This window comes from Brassica rapa, chromosome A09 (assembly GCF_000309985.2).
Source record: "Brassica rapa cultivar Chiifu-401-42 chromosome A09, CAAS_Brap_v3.01, whole genome shotgun sequence".
Lineage (NCBI taxonomy): Eukaryota > Viridiplantae > Streptophyta > Magnoliopsida > Brassicales > Brassicaceae > Brassica > Brassica rapa.
In genome coordinates, this window is record NC_024803.2 from 1,012,280 (window position 1) to 1,029,001 (window position 16,722).

Consider the following 16,722-nt stretch of genomic DNA (forward strand, 5'->3'; position numbering starts at 1 on the left):
TGGTGTTGTCTCCGCCTTATTGAAACATTATCTGTCTCTTCTCTTGGGTTGAAAATATGCAGTACTGAATCAGCAAAGAATCCACAGGCTTATTCCTCAGATCCTCTGGTTGGTACGAATATCAAACTTGAAGAGCAAGATACCGGAGAAGAAGCTCTTGTTGCATCTAATGGAAGGTGGATTTGAATGCGGAAAAAGGAAGAAGCAGTTCCTCCTGCCAAGTTCTGAAACGATACCGAGCGACTTCAGCTCATTAACAGCAAAGGAAACGTCTAGTGGATCTCAAATCAAGCGTGTCATTGATTATAGCTTGATTCTCTGTTGATTATAACTTTCCTTTCTGTATGTAACCAAAAATAAGAGAGAAATCTATCCACAAACATATGCCCATAATGAGCTACACTTGGACTAAAACTCCAAGCTTTGGGTGAATGTTTTTTCCACACAAAAAGCCTGATTGCCTATGTAAAATTTATCCGACACATATTATCAGAGCTTCCTTATTAAGAAGATCCCTGATAGGTACTGAGATAGTGCTGACTTGGCACCTGCAACATAATAAGCAAAGAGGCTCTGTTTTGGTCTGAGGGTTTTCTCTTAGAGACCACAAGGAGTATAACTGGAAGAGACGAGAGCCTTAGAAGATTATGCTGAATATTGTGGAAACTTGTATAAGACGTTATGAGTCTCTGTGATTTATGATCGCCATGAGATCATGAATGGAGCTTGGGATGAGATCTTAGCTTGAGTTTCTACTCTATGTCTGCTTGTAACTGCTCTAATTCTATCAATAAAGGAGTTACATGATCAGATTCATAACAATCCCATCATTTTTTTTTCTAAATCAGAAACTCTCTCACAGTTGTTACAAGGATTTTATGTAAAAACAAATTGGTTTGGCATTGTGTTTTTATGTAAATCTGAAAATGGTGACTAAATGATGTCAAATACAATATACAGGTATGTGCGAGTGTTCATATGTCCGGCTTTCATCAGTCTGCTAAATCTAACTTTTAAAGTAATATGACATGAGTGTTCTTCACCATTCTTTTACATATGCTTAGATGTCTATAAATGGTCTTTTTGTTCAAAAACTAATTTATTTTCCCTGCAAAGGTTTGCAGATAGTAGAACACTACTTGGCAGATCTGAAATCTCCTTGACAACTTTACTACACAATGAACACCTTACTTTAGTTATAAGCAAAAGATTGGTTTCTTTTGGTGTTGATGATGCTTGTAGGAGAATATCCAACGGTGTCAGATACTTGCATGGAGATGAGAAGTTTGATGCCCTGTGCAGTTCAATTCCTGAGTCATTTTTTTCCGTAATCATCCCAGAAAACAAGCATAGAGTCTGCTTGAATTGTTGCAATAGTTCTGGCATAGTTGCAGTGCTCAGTTGCACTGAAGATGATTGTCAATTTTTCTTATGCTTGGGATGTTCCATTCTACCAAAAGTGGCAAAGCATAGGTTGATGACTATATTCTCTCACTATGCTATGGAGAAAAGGCAAATGGTAAATACTGGTATGACATTTGTGAGAAGGAAACCAATGCAAAGAACTGGTTCTACACGTGTGCGCTCGGAGACACTAGGTGGCTCATGCCAGGGAACACACTGAAGTACTTTGGCATACCATTTGAGGTGGTGCTCAATAGAGGTATATCCTGTCCACTTTGCAGGCGCTGCAAGTCGCATAGCAATACGCTATCATCTTAAAGGTGCCTGGAACTTCAGGTAAATACTTTGCTCTGTGAGGTGAATTAGGAAGCTTCTCTTTGGGTTCCATGTTATAATCAACCCCTCTCACAATTTCAAGAGTAATCTGCACTAGTAACTAAGGTTGAAAAATATTATAAGCATTTTGATTAGACAAGCGGAAGTGAGTATACAAGTTTGTAATTATGTTTGTCTAAGTAAACATCTGAGACTGTTTTTTCTATCTTCCTTTCTTAATTCCTGCAAAAGTATGCTAGTGATTTTGCAAGAGCCAAAAAAAACATGACTAGTATGCCTGAAATAAACAACTTTTCTTATTCTTATATACTTTCCAGACAGATATATCTGAAAGGTAGAAAAAAAAAAGAGACTACTGTTGCGGCAATTATTGATAGCAGCAATTATTGATAGCAGCAGAGACACGTTTTTTATCAGGGGTTTTATAGCTTTGAGGATACAACCAACACCATTATTCAAGAGATCTCCATTATTCGACTTTCCTCTTTCTTCATCTTCTTTAGAGAGCAAATGGAATCTGAGGGAGTGTTGTTACGGCCATTGTTTGACGAGCATCCTATGATGCCTTGGAATGATCTGAGGAGAGGTGATTGTTGTCAACGCTTTAAATCTATGAGTGAGGGCTACTATTGTAAAATCTGTGACTTTTTCGTCCACAAGAAATGTGGCAACGACGAGCTCTCTGAATTCATCCACCACCCATCTCACCCCAATCACCCTCTCCAGCTTCGACACGAATCACCTAACTATTGTGATTTTTGTGGTTGGAAAATCTCAAAGCTATTCTACCGCTGTGACGTGTGTAACATCGACTTGGATCTACACTGTGCCAAGCGCCAACCACCAAATGTTATTGACAATTTTGAGACGCACCCCCACAAGCTCATACTTCTCAAGGAATGGACTCAGTTCGCCTGTTCTGAATGCGGGAAGGGTCCTGGTGGACTTCCTTACAAATGTCATGAATGCATATGTCCTTCCACGTGGATTGTGTATGGCCCCCAGCAACAAAGCTAAATTACTCGCCAGAGGTAAACCATCCTTACCACTCCTTGCATCCTCTTAAGCTCCTCACAGGTCCACCACCAGACTATTCTGATGGTAAATGTCGTCTTTGCGGAACAGAGATTGGTGAATATTTTTATCATTGTTCTTCTTGTAATTTCACCGTGGATTTGCCTTGTATTCTGCACCCACCACCGCAAGCTGCTGTGGATTTGAAATCTCATGATCACCAACTCACCCTTCTTCCACGACTGCTTTCGTTTACGTGTAATGCTTGCGGTCTCAAGGGAGATCGAAGCCCTTACATGTGCGTTCAGTGTGATTTCATGATTCATCAAGACTGTCTTGGCCTTCCACGTGTCATTAACATCAATCGCCATGATCACCGTATTTCTCGTACTTTGCTTCTTGGTGATGGTGCTATGAATTCTGTGTGCGGAGTTTGTCGTGAGAAGGTGGACTGGACTTGTGGCGGGTTTTCTTGTCAGAGGTGTTCTGGTTATGTTGTTCATTCTAAATGTGCTACCAGAAATGATGTGTGAAGAAGTACCTGAAGAAGAAGAAGATATAGAACCATATGTGGTGACAGACGACAACACAATACATCATTTTAGCCACAAAGAGCATTACCTAAGACGAATCCATGGGAATGGTATATTGTATGAGAATAACAAACGATGCAGCGCATGCATCCATCCCATCGGTCTCCAATCCTTTTATGGATGTATGGATTGTGATTTTTCTCTCCATCAGAAGTGTGCTGAATGTCCTAAAAAGAAAAGGCATGTGCTCCACAATGATCGGCTCACTCTAGTAACAAACAAAGAGCTAGAAGTTTTCGAATGTGTTGCTTGCTATCGAAGGTCCAATGGTTTCATGTACAAGGATGGGGGTAAGGAGTTAGATGTCTTGTGCGGTTCAATTTCTGAGCCATTTGTCCATCCAAGTCATCCCCACCATCCCTTATATTACATTCCAACAGAAAAAGGTGGAATATGCAATGGTTGCAAAAGGGAAAGATGTAATGTCCTCAGGTGCATTGAAGATGATTGTAGATTCACATTGTGCTTCAAATGCTCAACTCTACCACAAGTGGTAAAGCACAGAGTAGACGATCATCCTCTCTCACTGTGCTATGGCGAAGAAGAGGAGGCAATTGGTAAATACTGGTGTGACATCTGTGAAAAAGAAACCGATTCAAAGAAATGGTTCTACACGTGTAAAGATAAGCGGGCTAGTTTGCATAGAAAATGTGTGCTCGGAGACACTGCAGGGCTCATGCCAAGAACCGTAGCAACGTTGGTTGACGAATCGTTTGAGGTGGTGCTGAATAATAGTGTAACTCGCCCATTTTGCTTCTGGTGTGAGTCTCGTTGCATGTACCCTATCTACCTCAAGGTGCTTGGAAACTCAGAGATATGCTATTGCTCTGATGGGTGCTTGTTCTGTACACTAGCTCACTGTATTAGCGGATTCCAAGGAGACTAAAGTTAATCTGGATGCTGAAGGTGTCTTTGATTTCTCTGCAAAAGCTGGTCCTGAGAACCACGTTTATGAACTTAAACTCGAGCTTCACGATAAAGTCAATGTAGAGGTTAGATTCGTTGACTAACCTGGTCTTGTTTGTTTGTTTCATTTGTTGTTGCCTGGTGCAAGGTTCTGAAACGTTTCTTTGATTTTTTCAGGAGAGCAAGATTAACATTGGAGTAAGAAGCATCTTCCGTGTAATAGAGAAAGCAGAGCCTGAGAGGTGGGATAAGCTGATTCGTGGACGGAAAGCGCCGCACTATGTTAAGGTTGATTGGGATAAGTAGGTAGATGAGGATGACGAAGGCAACGATGGTTAGCATTCGTCTTAAAGCTTATTGTATATCTATACTTGTGTATGTAGAGACTCTGCAGTTTATATAAAGTTCTGGAGGTGTTAACTCGTTTGTGATTTTTTGTTTTGATTTAGGTGCAGCAGATATGGATATGGGAGGAATGAGTGGCATGGACTTCTCGGTTAGTTTCTAGCTTGTGAATCTTGTCTATCTTCTGTTTTATATATAAGCTTTGAGAACTGACTTCATTGTCGATTATTTCTTCTTGCAGAACTTTGGTGGAATGGGTGGTATGGAAGGACTTGGTGGCATGGGTGGACTTGGTGTTATGGCTGGACTTGAAGGACTTGGTGGCATGGGTGGCATGGAAGAGTTTGAAGACAGTGATGATGAAGGTAAGGGTTTTTAACGACCTTGTTAGTTTATGTCTGTGTTATATCTTCTTGATGAACTAAGAGCATTTTGCCTTGGTTGAATTTTTTTGATAGTCAAGTAGCTCATACTGCATTTGAGATGATGAAAGTAGTCTTAGGGAAACATTTTGTTCAGAGGGTGTTTTTCTGGTTTGTGTCATTAATTGTATTAACGTACTAAATGCTTTTTGTAATTTCAACAGAATTTGCAAAACCAGGAGACAAGAAAGATGAAGCCGTTAAGGAAGAAGCGAAACCAGTAGGTGTTCTTAAGGAAGACAAGTGAAGAAGATACTGTTAGTTCCAGAGCTGAACTTATTATCATGTTTTTCTTTCAAGTTTATTATTAGCTAAGGGTTATTATATTAGCTTTTTAAGTTTATTAAACCCTCTGATCCACTTCCTCTTTTCTAAAATGTTGTTACTCTATTTTGCTATTAAGGATTTGTTTACTTCACGTTTTGGCATTGTCAAATGACTGACATTTAGTTTGGGAGTTGGCAATCTTCTATATGAACTGCCGAGACAGCAAAATTTATACGGGCTTATACAGGCCCACATCATTAACAGGCCTAGACTCACAACCACATGTATAACGTGGCCTACAGCGAACAAAATTCATTTTCATACATATGGGGACTAGAATCAAATGAGCAACAATCATAATCATAAGATAAAAATGAAAGTGAATCTCATTTCATATAAAAACCACCACATTAATTTTATCAACGTAATAGCTTATACATGAATCAGAATGCAACAACACAAGCGCTAACAGTTCCTACAAAACATCAAACAATCCAAAGCAAACGGATAATAAAACAAAGATGAAACTGAATCTCGTCTCTTACACATACATTAGGATCACAGTTTCCTACAAAGCATCAAAAAAATAAAAGACATTCAGACACGACCATTTAGCTTTTTCAAGTGTATAGAGGCAAAGCCGTCCAAGCACCAGAGACATGCCCATTCTCACAAACATAAGCCCTCACAACAGGCTCACCATCATCATGAAACCCAAACACTCTCCTCAAACAAAACGAGGAGTGCATATCCCACGTGTCATCACACGCACAAAACGCGCACTTCAACCCCGTCACCTTGCTCCTCCCGCCACCGTCTTCGTTGATCGTCCTCCACACTCGTGACCTCTTGAAGTCCTTGAACACGCCTCTGAAGAGCATGTAGTTACGCTTCTCCTCCACGTGGATGCACCCTGGCCAGTTGCATATGTACAGACAGTCCCCGCGGAACCTGCTCGCCAGGAGCTTGGTGCCTTGCTCGCGGCTGAGGCTCCATCCTCCGTGAGCGAGGTGGGATCCGAGTGACCGGGAGATCTTGCGGCGTTTCTTGGCCGGGAGGTCGCCCCGGCCGGGTCGGATCTCGGAGGGTTCGGTTGGTTCTTGTGGCTCGGTGACGGAAGCTTCTGGAGGAGCTGAGAGTGTGTCTGTGTAGAGATCGTCGTAGAGTGACCAAAACGACTGCGTTTCTGTACTAGATCCGACTTGTTTCGAAACAGACTTAAACGGCGTCGTTGGCTCTAAACCAGATCCGATTTGTTTCGAGACAGACTGAAACGACGGCGTTTCTGAACCAGATCCGACTGGTTTTGAATCAGGCTGAAACGACGGCGTTTCTACTAAACCAGGTCCGTGTGGTTTCGAAGCAGGCTGAAACGACGGCGTTTCTAAACCAGATTCGATTTGTTTCGAAGCAGAGTGAAACGACGGCGTTTCTAAACCGGATCCGATTTGTTTCGAAACTAGACCCGGACCCGCCGGTTTAGGTTTCGGATCTAGGCTTTGATCGGGACCGAGCTCGCGTTCCAAACCGAAATCGGAGTTTTCGAGGAGGATTCCGGCGTGGTGGAGACCGGGACAACAGACGGCGAGTTTGTAGAGAGAAGCCCAGCCGCCGGGAGGAGGAAGAGACGAAGAAGCGGAAGCGGCGGAGGGAGAAGGGAGGAGTTCGGAGACGACGGTGGGGATTGAAGAGTAGCACAGTTTTTTACAGCAGACGTTCCGAACGATCGAGGAGAATTTGGTGCAGACGCATGCGAGGCGAGCCCAGTTTCGAGGATCGTCTTGGAGCTTGAAGAAGATGTTGAAGACAACGTCTTCTGGTATGAAGGAGAAGCAACCAGCTTCGGCCATGGTTCCTTTCTCTCTCAGCCTCTTGAAATTTAATGTTGTCTTATCCACTCTTCTCTTCACTTTCGCTTACTTTTTAATTTCTATAAAGTTGTAAATGTGTATTTTATCCGGTTCGATTAAACCGGAATTATTTAATACAGTACGTTTTATGTGGATCACACATTCAGACAAGTGAATAATGCGCGACAATAAAACGAGATCTTTTTGGAGATTCTTGGAACACACATTGTTGCAGTGAATATGTTAAAATATATTTTGCTACATTTTACAATACAATAGTTCAACTAACAGCACAAATACTAAAAAAACAACCATTTTAAAAATAATTTTCGAAATATATTTATTAAATACAATTCAGCCAATCCAATTAAAAACTTCATGGATATAATTATTAATACTGTATTTTTTTAATAGAATACTAACTTATAGATTTTAAGATAAAATTTAAAACAACTTATATTTATCAATCTTTTAAAAGAAGTTGTATCATGGAAAAGAAGAGAATCTTGAAGTCATATGGCTGCAATAATATTATCAAAATATAAAAAACAAAAGTAAAGATCTTTTAAGAGAATCTTAAACACAAATTGTTGCAGTGAATACATTTAAAAATAAAACAAAACAAGAGAAATATAGGTACTTAAGTCTTGGACAAACGAACAACATAAAATAGATATGATCCCTGAGGAGAATCTTCCAACAGAACCCAGCTCTCTTTTCTTTTTTGTTTTACCTGTAACAAGTTGGTGAAAGATTCAGACAAGGAGTCAGACTGTGTTCAAAATAAGTAAAAGAGAGTGAGTGTAGTGTGCATTACCGAGATGGACTCCTGCTTCTGCTCTTGCTCCTGCTACGCATAGGGCTCTTGGCTGGACTCACCTTGCTAGGGCTCTTACTTGCTTCCTTCTGAACCTGCAACAACGCAAAGGATGACGAGGTCTGTAATTAGCGGAATGGCTTAAAAAACCATATATAGAGCTCAGTAAAGTGTATCTAGATTAAGTATCACTTACAGGAGGTGGAGGGGATCTTGACCTTGAACGAGATCTGCAAAAGTCCGAGAAACAATATCCAGGTTTAGAATCCTAATATGTTTTCCGTGTATAATAGCTGTTTCACCAAGTGCCTTGATGCCCTCATTCATGTCAGAGATGCAAAAATGATATCACAAGAAAGCAAAAAAGAACACAAACTAGCAGAGAACATAAACTAAGACTAAGACAAGTTCTAGCAAACCCTGTGTCCTGAGCACAGCATCGGTTCCATGAGAATCCAGCACGCTTGGTGATTTTGCAGGTAATGAAAATATATGTTCCTAGCTCTGTCATCAATGAATCCATATCTATAACAATGTGATCCAATGTCTCTCCTGTGTTACCCATCTAACAGCAAATGATATTATCAGAAAATAAGGAGACAAAGATTCAATTCCAAAGTTGCCTATCTAAGGAGCATATACCTCTGAGACGAAACACTTGTGTACAAGTAATCCATGATCCAGATATTAATCCCCAATTTTTAGTTGATTGTAGGTATATCCATATCTAGGAAACAAAACCATTCTCAGCAATAAAAGGCCACACTTTCAGAAGAAAATGACTAATACCCTTAACTTAACTAGAAGCAATCATCATTGATTATTCTTAATACACAACTCTGAAGTCTCCCCAATGACTAACTTAGAGCTAAACTATATTCTATGATTAGATGATATCCGGTGAAATCTAGCATAAACATAATATAAGAAACGAAACATTACCCTCTTGGAGGTGGTGTCCTTGACTTAGAGCGGGAACGAGGAGATCTCGATGTTGATTTTGCAGGCGACCTACGTGAAGATTTAGCCTTTGGACTCCTGCTCCTGCTGCGGCTAAGACTGCGGCTGTGGCTACGCCCACGGCTGCGACTACGGCTACGGCTACGGCTCTTAGAATAAGATCTTCCACGGCTAGGGCTTCTCGAGTCCTTCCTCGAATCATATTCCCTAACCTATAGTGATGAATGTTAAGCGCAAAAGAAAAAAAGAATACAGCTCTCAGGATAAGGATATTTGACAAGAAGCATACCCGGACATATCCACGAGAAAACGCATTCCGAAACTCTGTGTCATCAAGCTTTTTGATCTGTAGAAAATGAAGAATATACTCATGAGCACTCAAATGAACACACACAAAAACAATCAAATATTAGGAACAAGAAGAACTTCTCACCGCATATTTCATGTCCTCGTAGCTCGTATAATCAACGATTCCAGTTGTACCTGTATATAAACAGTCCAAGATATAGATGTTTAAAGCATGCCACAGACTACATAACATTTCCATGTAGAAATCACACAAACAGCTTATTCTCGGTTAAGGTATGAGACGTTACCTCTGCCATCACGGAACACTTGAGAGAAACAGACTTCTCCTCCTTTACGCATGTGATCCTAAACACACACACAAACAAATGATTACACAACCGACTTTAAGGAGTTTATCAACACTGAAGTCTTAAGAGTGTTAAATGCTCACCTTGAGGTCTTGCCATGAAGCAGATGAAGGCAAACCTGACACAACAACTGTATAATAGAAAAAAAAAACAAATTAGAGATCTCTCCAATAAATTTGAACACACTTAATCAATCCTAAGCTAATCATGCATACCTCGGTACTCAGATCTCCTAGATGGCCCACGTCCACGGTCACCACCATCACGACCGCCACCACCACCACGACTACCACCACCGTAACTACCACGTGCATCATTAGACGAACGCCTCCCACCATGTGCTAGCTCCACCTGCATCAAATATAATAAACAACACTTCAAAAAATTCAAACTTTTTGACTTAAAAGTTATTAAATTTTCAAAAAATAACAAACCCTTAAACAATGGCCATCGAAGTCATATCCATCACGACCGTGAATTGCATCATCAGCATCCCGAGGATCCTCAAACTACAGCAAACACATCACATTCTTTCAAAAAGCGAGCTCATTTATGAAATCAAAAACATTTTAATTGTATAACAAGCTTGACCTCGACGAAGGCGTAGCCAGGAGGTCTTGGTGGGATCTTCAAATCGATTTGAACAACAGGTCCATACTACCAGAAACAAATACAATTCGTATCAGATCCACCATTTTAAGAATCCAATTGATGATTGAGAAGAAACGAAAGTTGTATATATACCTTACTGAACAAATCTTCGACTTCTCTCTCGCGGATATCTCCGGGAAGGTTCCCGACGTAGATAGTTCTGCTCGAACGGCTGCTCATCTTTTTTTTCCTTTAATCCAAAAATCAAAAACGCGATCTGAATTTAAAATCCGGTGATGATTCGGATAACCTAAGAGGAGGAGATATCGATGGAATAGAAGAGGAAGAGGAAGAAGGGAGAGAGAGAGAGGCGAAGGGTTTCACCTGAATGAGAATTGAGATCTGGGTTGGTGGGGGGAGAGAGCTTCGGACAGTAGAGAGAAGAACTCTGCCTCTAGGGCTTTCGAATTGGTCGAGATGATATTAAGGAGCCCAGAGTATCACGTGCCTCACGTGTTCTCCTTTTTTTTTTAGCTTTACAAGTTTTACCACTGGGTTAAAGACAAAAGTTTAAACGGTATCGGTACATCAGACCCGTTTGGTAAAATACCATATAGAGTAGAAATATATTAGAGCGATTTGCACATAAAATACCACCTAATTTGATAATTTGCAAAACTGGAAAAAGTGCTGGCCCAACCGTAAAGCCCAACTCCAAACTTTGCAAAATGACCATTTTGACCCTATTCCTCTGTTTGTTCACTTGTGAAGCGCAAAAATTTTGTAATGATGAAATGCATATAATGATGACTTATAATCTATATATACAAGCAACGTAAGTATTGGTGTAGCGGGTACAGACCTGTTAAAAGCCAACAACAACTAACGAATACGGCATCACTAATTGACGACTTGCACATGAAATGAATAATAGACAATAACTTGAAAAAAAAAAATAGACAGTTACTTTGTGTGTTATCCCTATTTTTTTTTTTACTGATTTGTAAAAATACAAATTTATACAAAACTGTATTATTACTTAAAATATTAGAAAAGTATGTGTAGCCGGTTATGTCGAATATAAAATTGATTAATAAAAATGTAGCCGGATACTAAAAATACCGATTGGTAAAAATACAAATTTATACGAAGCTGTATTATTACTTAAAATATTAGAAAGTATGTGTAGCCGGTTATGTCGAATATAAAATTGATAATCAAAAATGTAGCCGGATATTAAAAACCTATTTTCTTACCAATTTGAAGAAATACAAATTTATATGAATCTGTATTATTACTTAAATATTAGAAAGTATGTTTAGACGGCTATGTCGAATATGTAATTGGAAATAGAAAATGTAGCCGGATACTAAAATTGGTGTAGATATTTTTTTGTGCCATTGCATGTGTCATTATAATATTTACAGCATGCTAACTCTAATAAGGAAGAAATATAAAGTTTAATATCCGGATAATAAAAGCGTTGGTTCATACAAAAAACATGTAGCCGGATAATAAAAATGTTGATTCATTATAAAGTATATATAGCCTGATAAATACAAGTATGTTCGATAATGTATTTGTAGTTGTCTAGCTGCTATGTAAGTTCATATCTTAAATCTGAGCATTTTCTTTTCTGCTTTAAGCTTCTCATCTTCCTTTCCAACATTTTCAGGAGTTGAATTAGGACTTCGCTTGTTGGATTTTAACATATTCTCTATATCTTTGCACATGATGAGTCCTCACAGAAAAACCAGAATCATACATATTGAAAATATTCAGTTTCTACATGCTCCAGTTATTCAAGTGTTGCAGCAATTCTGGTATGCAGAGTAGGTGAGAGAATCAGGTCTAGCGAGCTCCAATCAATGAGTTCCATCCACGGGTGGTGAGAGAGGCCGTGGCGGAGAGATGAGATACATGAGAGGGATGTGCAGAAAGCGTGAGAGTTGATTTGTGTTGCGGTTGAGTGGCTTGTTGGTTGGTGGTTGGGAACGTCGCCGGAGAAGATATTGGTGTCGTCGTCTCTCTCATCACGCGTAATCATTAAAGAGAAATAAGGTTTTCGCAAATATTATTACATATTAGGCTTCGATATATGATAAGGGTAGTAAGGCCATTAAAAAAAAACACGTCACTCCAAAAGCCAAAAATCCATCCTTGCAAATATGCAGGTTATGTTTGTATAGGAGTCCTAATTTCTCAATATATTATTACACAGTGGCAGAATAACAAAGAAAAAATTATAATTTTACCTTGATAACTTTAGTGGGGGTTATTGGTTGATGTATTTTGATGGATTTGAAATCCAAACTAAATCTTGTGTTATTGGTTCTATAATTTTAAAATATGTATTGAAATCATGTGTTATTCGTTTAATGATTCATAAATTCTAATTCAAATCAAGTGTTATTCATTTAATGATTCATAAATTATAATTCAAATCAAGTGTTATTTAATCATACGGATTTACTAATATATTTGATTTCATAATGTATTTGAATGGATTTGCATGGATTTCTTTGTGAAAAATACAAAGGCCCAAATCCGAAGGAAAACCTCCGGATTTGTAAATACTAATCCGAAAAAATTTAAAAATTTATATATTTTACTTAGATTTATAAATCCTATATGGATTTCTAAATCAATAAAAATATATAAACCAATAACACCTAATTTTACCACAAATTTGGTGTAGAAGCGTTATAATTTTAATATTGTTCATTTAAACTTTTTATTATACTAGTCAACTAGCATATAATTATACATACATGAAATCCATCTTCTTAAAAAATGCAAACGTTAAATTACACAAGTCTTCTGCTTATGTTAATATAAAAAAAGATATGGTCTACCTCTAGATGTTGATATCAAAAGTCTATTTACTGAACACAAATTACATCTAACTTAATTAGGTTGTATTTTAAAAATAATATAATGGTTTGTTTGTCTTATACAGTTAGACCATATAATACCGGTTAATATGTAAAATACTCTATATTTAATCTGTAAGAACTAAATTAGATAAATCAGTTACTATTATAACTGTAAATGTATTATACATGCAAATTTAAGCATAGGTTATATTTATGGTTTCTGTTAGATAAAATTTTGCTAAAAAACTACATATCAAAATCTAGTTAACTTCCTCCACATGATAAAAAAGAGTTTAAAACCGCGGTTTTAATCAAGAGGACCTCTTCATGGGTGGACAGAGCGTTCTTGAATGGAGCAGCGTGGTTGGTGAGGGACGAGAACGGTGCTTCATAGTCGTAGGGCTTTCCCTCATCTAGCCTCTGCTTTAGTTGCAGAACTTAACGCTTTCCTATGGTCAATTGGGTCGCTTGCAAGCCACCACATTGATAGGATAATCTTTGAAACTTCGTCTCTAGGATTGCGTGAGGCTTTGTTCGTTGTGATCGTTTGCTGCGGAGAGATTATGTCCATCAAAGATATCGTACATGCAGAACCATCCATCGATCCAAGTGTTTTGGAGAGAGATTTATCGTGAAATCTTTATCCATAAAACTGTTCATCAATATTATATACGTTGCAGGTAATTTATATTTAATAGAATTAAAATATATATAATCTTATATATAATGAGGCACTTTTGCCTCTCCTAAAGCTATCCACGCGTCCATGTTTTAAATACTGTGGGTCCCCTGTCAAAATCGGAAATGGGTTCGTCTTTATTTACTTCAAATGTGTTTGGTCGTAGTCTCTTTGAAAGCCTGTTTTTTAAAAAGGTTTTGGCCCACTTAATATCTTCAGCGTTTAGTTTAGTTAAAGCTCAAAACGTTGTGTTTTGTGGCCTCTCCTAGCTCTCCATCTGATTAGGGTTCCATCCTTCTCTTTTTTTCCTTATAGATCTCGGCCCGCCGTTTTCGCCTGTCACGATCTGTACAAAGCGTGTTTATCTTCTCATCTCTTCACCTCCCCAATCGATCTATCTTTATTACTTAAATTTCTGGAATAAATGTTAATCCCATTCAATCCATTCTCGGTTTCGACGCTTCCGCTTTCTTTTTCTGAAAGCTATATATATCAGCGGTTTGACATCATGCTTGAATTCATGGGAATCACTCTGCTCTTTCTTGATGAGAAGGTCCGGTAACGATTAGGGTTTTTCCCTTTGATTTTTTAATTTTCCTTATCACCAGCTAATCTAAATCTTCACTCTTCGATTGCAGAATTCAGTTCACTCTTCGATTGCAGAATTCAGTTATACATAGATTCATTCCTGCTGGTCGCTCCCCTTATTACCGTCCGTTACTGAAAGCGGGCTCAGTCATGAGAGTATCGCGCTATGAGGTTGCAAGATGTACAAGATAACGGACCATCCTTTCGTGATCCGGTTTATCCCTCAAACAACCATTGATGAAGTTTTCGATAAAGCTCCCGTTATCAACGTTGAGAAATTCATACTACGGAAGTTTGACCCTCTCCAAGCTCTCGCAAACACTAATTTGGAGCTCCCCGGTTAGTTCTCCGTAAACGTTTGCTACTTTTGTTGTTACGTCATTATATGTTGTTCATTGAAAATAAATTAATTTAATTTGTGCATCGCAACGCAGATTGTTGGGCAGATTCAATCTGTTCAAGATTCGGACCTAGCGGCTGCTGGAGTGATGACTCGAGTTGTTGTCCCTTTTTTGATTGAACCGTAAGTAATTAAATCCGTTATTTAGTTTCCATTTCTTACAAAATATCTTCTTCATGGTAAAAACTTATTCCCATACGCATAACAGGATGGTGGTCGTGTACCTCTCTTTGTGGGATGATGTTGCATCAATGTTTAGGGGTCTTATCAGCTCAGGTGATAGGACACAGTCTGTCATGGTGGTCACAACTGTGAATCCCAAAATATTTGGAGGTTTGTAAACTCTCACTTTCGTAATTGTATTTTATAATTGTTTGTTAATTTATATACTTATAAGAGCTATAATAATGGCCCACTTTGTGCTATCCGAAACACTCTTTATCCCGCAGGTAACCTATACCTCAACGCAACCCCAGCGACGAAATTTGATTTCGACCCAGCTCTACAAGCTATCGCGGAGTTTACGGCCAGGTCTCAACTCATCACGCTTTTGTGTTAGAGTAATATTTATTCTTATAGTAACGTAACGTCTTCTGCCCTCTGGTTTCAGCTTAAAAGGCCCATCGGGAGAAGCTTTTCCTTGCATCGACACCAAACATGGCATAAAAAAGAAGGAAGTTGTCTCCATAGGAGAGCGAAACAAGTTCATTACCAACTCTGATGAACAGGTAACATTCGTAGATCCAAACAAGTTTATTTTATGTTTGTTTTTTAGACAAAAAATTACTTAAAAATAAATCTAATTCCTTGATGCAGACACATGAAGCTGATTTAATTTGCAAGGCTCGGGCTGTGGAAGTTCTGCAACAGAATGGTTGGTTTTTCATTTCTTGCACTGGCTGCAGCAAGAAGCTTGACAAGTTTGGGAGTTCTCTCCGTTGCAACCGTTGTGCTAATCCCAACGTCACAGGGGTTATAAAGTAGGAACTTGCTGTTACTCAATGTGTGAGATTAAAAACTATTTTTCCACCTTACATCTTTTATGTGACACTCTGTTTCAGATACCGTGTCGAGCTTTTCGTTGATGATGGGGATGATAATGCCATTTTTGTGGTCTTCGACAGGGAGATGGTGAAGCTGACTAAGCAGGATGCACCTGGCCTGACTCTAGATGAGGTTTGTAACTTTCTACTCAGACGATGTGCTGATCGAATACAGCTCTCACAAACTCACTTTATTTTCTATGTTTGGAACGACTGCAGATGAATGGGGGTGGGAGCGAGGAACTCCCGCAAAGTGTTAAAGACCTTGCTGGGAAAATTTTTGTTTTCCATATACGTGTGACACCATTAATTTTTTCCCCAAGCCACCCTATCACTGTCTCTTCAATCATGGACAGCATCCCTCCCGAGGTATTACATATAAGATTGTTTGGATTGCCTTATGAACTAAGTAATTTCACAATAACATAATTTAAACTTTAGCAGACGTTCAAGATTACTGCAGATGAATTTGTTCAGGTGGAAGGTGGTGAAGCATCAGCATCTGCCAGCAAGAATGTTAAAGGTGAAGCTTATGAAACAAGTCCATCGCTGATGGAGGCGCAGAAGGCACCCGTAAACACCCCCGTGAGTGAAGTTAAAAAGCTGGACCACCGTCAACCAACCTATGCTTTCGTTTCTTCTATGCACTTTTCTTATTTAGACTTTCCATTTTCTCTGTTTTAAGGCTTTTTTTTACAAGACAAATGCTTTTTAATGTTTAAATACAAAAGGGTTGACGGAATATTTAGCATCGTTGTTATAAAATTCACAACATGCCACTAGCATCGCGAACCAAAATACAAAATAAACGTTAAAGAATGCAACATACGTGTCGTTGCCACGCGAACTAATTACAACCAATTCCTCTAAATATATTGTAGTCAAGATCTTACTCGAACGGACAGGTTATCAATATACATGAGTAGGTTTTAGAACAATTAAGCTTTATTTTTTTTGTTAAAGGATTTAAAAAAA

The 16,722-nt window shown here is 38.8% G+C and overlaps 3 protein-coding genes and 1 pseudogene across 11 annotated transcripts; 2 read left to right on the forward strand and 2 right to left on the reverse strand.

The window, feature by feature from the left end:
• The first annotated feature begins 977 nt into the window (after positions 1-977).
• LOC103836745 lies at positions 978-5,865 on the forward strand (annotated as a pseudogene).
• LOC103836747 (phytochrome A-associated F-box protein) lies at positions 5,677-7,306 on the reverse strand. Of its 2 annotated transcripts, XM_009113040.3 has the most exons (2): positions 6,726-7,306; positions 5,677-6,677 (listed from the first exon to the last, which is right to left on the reverse strand). In XM_009113040.3, exons 1-2 carry the CDS (start codon positions 7,135-7,137, stop codon positions 5,908-5,910), a joined length of 1,182 nt encoding a protein of 393 aa, XP_009111288.1. In that variant the 5' UTR covers positions 7,138-7,306; the 3' UTR covers positions 5,677-5,907. The 2 variants fall into 2 exon arrangements, with proteins under 2 accessions (XP_009111288.1, XP_009111287.1); XM_009113039.3 differs by having other exon boundaries at positions 5,677-7,297.
• Positions 7,307-7,654: 348 nt separating this feature from the next.
• On the reverse strand, positions 7,655-10,753 carry LOC103836748 (serine/arginine-rich-splicing factor SR34). Of its 7 annotated transcripts, XR_626816.3 has the most exons (14): positions 10,546-10,753; positions 10,315-10,411; positions 10,162-10,227; positions 10,005-10,079; positions 9,786-9,921; positions 9,654-9,700; positions 9,511-9,568; positions 9,348-9,397; positions 9,204-9,260; positions 8,897-9,126; positions 8,597-8,681; positions 8,151-8,519; positions 7,955-8,049; positions 7,655-7,870 (listed from the first exon to the last, which is right to left on the reverse strand). XR_626816.3 is itself a non-coding variant. In XM_033278682.1 (13 exons), coding segments are annotated over exons 2-13 (939 nt in total). In that variant the 5' UTR covers positions 10,402-10,411; positions 10,546-10,753; the 3' UTR covers positions 7,655-7,865. The 7 variants fall into 7 exon arrangements, 3 of the variants coding, with proteins under 3 accessions (XP_033134573.1, XP_033134572.1, XP_033134574.1); XR_004450779.1 differs by lacking the exon at positions 8,597-8,681; XM_033278682.1 differs by lacking the exon at positions 8,597-8,681 and having other exon boundaries at positions 7,655-7,866; positions 7,952-8,049; positions 8,151-8,184.
• A 231-nt stretch (positions 10,754-10,984) lies between these two features.
• On the forward strand, positions 10,985-16,495 carry LOC103836821. Of its 2 annotated transcripts, none has more exons than XM_018654647.2 (10): positions 10,985-14,269; positions 14,355-14,643; positions 14,739-14,827; positions 14,913-15,037; positions 15,154-15,235; positions 15,315-15,432; positions 15,521-15,684; positions 15,766-15,880; positions 15,967-16,116; positions 16,192-16,495. In XM_018654647.2, exons 2-10 carry the CDS (start codon positions 14,542-14,544, stop codon positions 16,429-16,431), a joined length of 1,185 nt encoding a protein of 394 aa, XP_018510163.1. In that variant the 5' UTR covers positions 10,985-14,269; positions 14,355-14,541; the 3' UTR covers positions 16,432-16,495. The 2 variants fall into 2 exon arrangements, with proteins under 2 accessions (XP_018510163.1, XP_018510164.1); XM_018654648.2 differs by having other exon boundaries at positions 15,829-15,880.
• The last annotated feature ends 227 nt before the right edge of the window (positions 16,496-16,722 follow it).

Excerpts from the sequence above, each read along its gene's own strand:
- LOC103836747 (XM_009113039.3), bottom strand. The coding sequence starts at position 7,137 with ATGGCCGAAGCTGGTTGCTTCTCCTTCATACCAGAAGACGTTGTCTTC.
- LOC103836748 (XM_033278682.1), bottom strand. The coding sequence starts at position 10,401 with ATGAGCAGCCGTTCGAGCAGAACTATCTACGTCGGGAACCTTCCCGGA. Across the intron at positions 9,569-9,653 it reads CTTCATGGCAAGACCTCAAG|GATCACATGCGTAAAGGAGG; the intron begins GTGAGCATTTAA and ends GTGTGTGTTTAG. Across the intron at positions 9,261-9,347 it reads ACGAGGACATGAAATATGCG|ATCAAAAAGCTTGATGACAC; the intron begins GTGAGAAGTTCT and ends CATTTTCTACAG.
- LOC103836821 (XM_018654647.2), top strand. The coding sequence starts at position 14,542 with ATGAAGTTTTCGATAAAGCTCCCGTTATCAACGTTGAGAAATTCATAC. Across the intron at positions 15,881-15,966 it reads CTGGCCTGACTCTAGATGAG|ATGAATGGGGGTGGGAGCGA; the intron begins GTTTGTAACTTT and ends GAACGACTGCAG. Across the intron at positions 16,117-16,191 it reads TGGACAGCATCCCTCCCGAG|ACGTTCAAGATTACTGCAGA; the intron begins GTATTACATATA and ends AAACTTTAGCAG.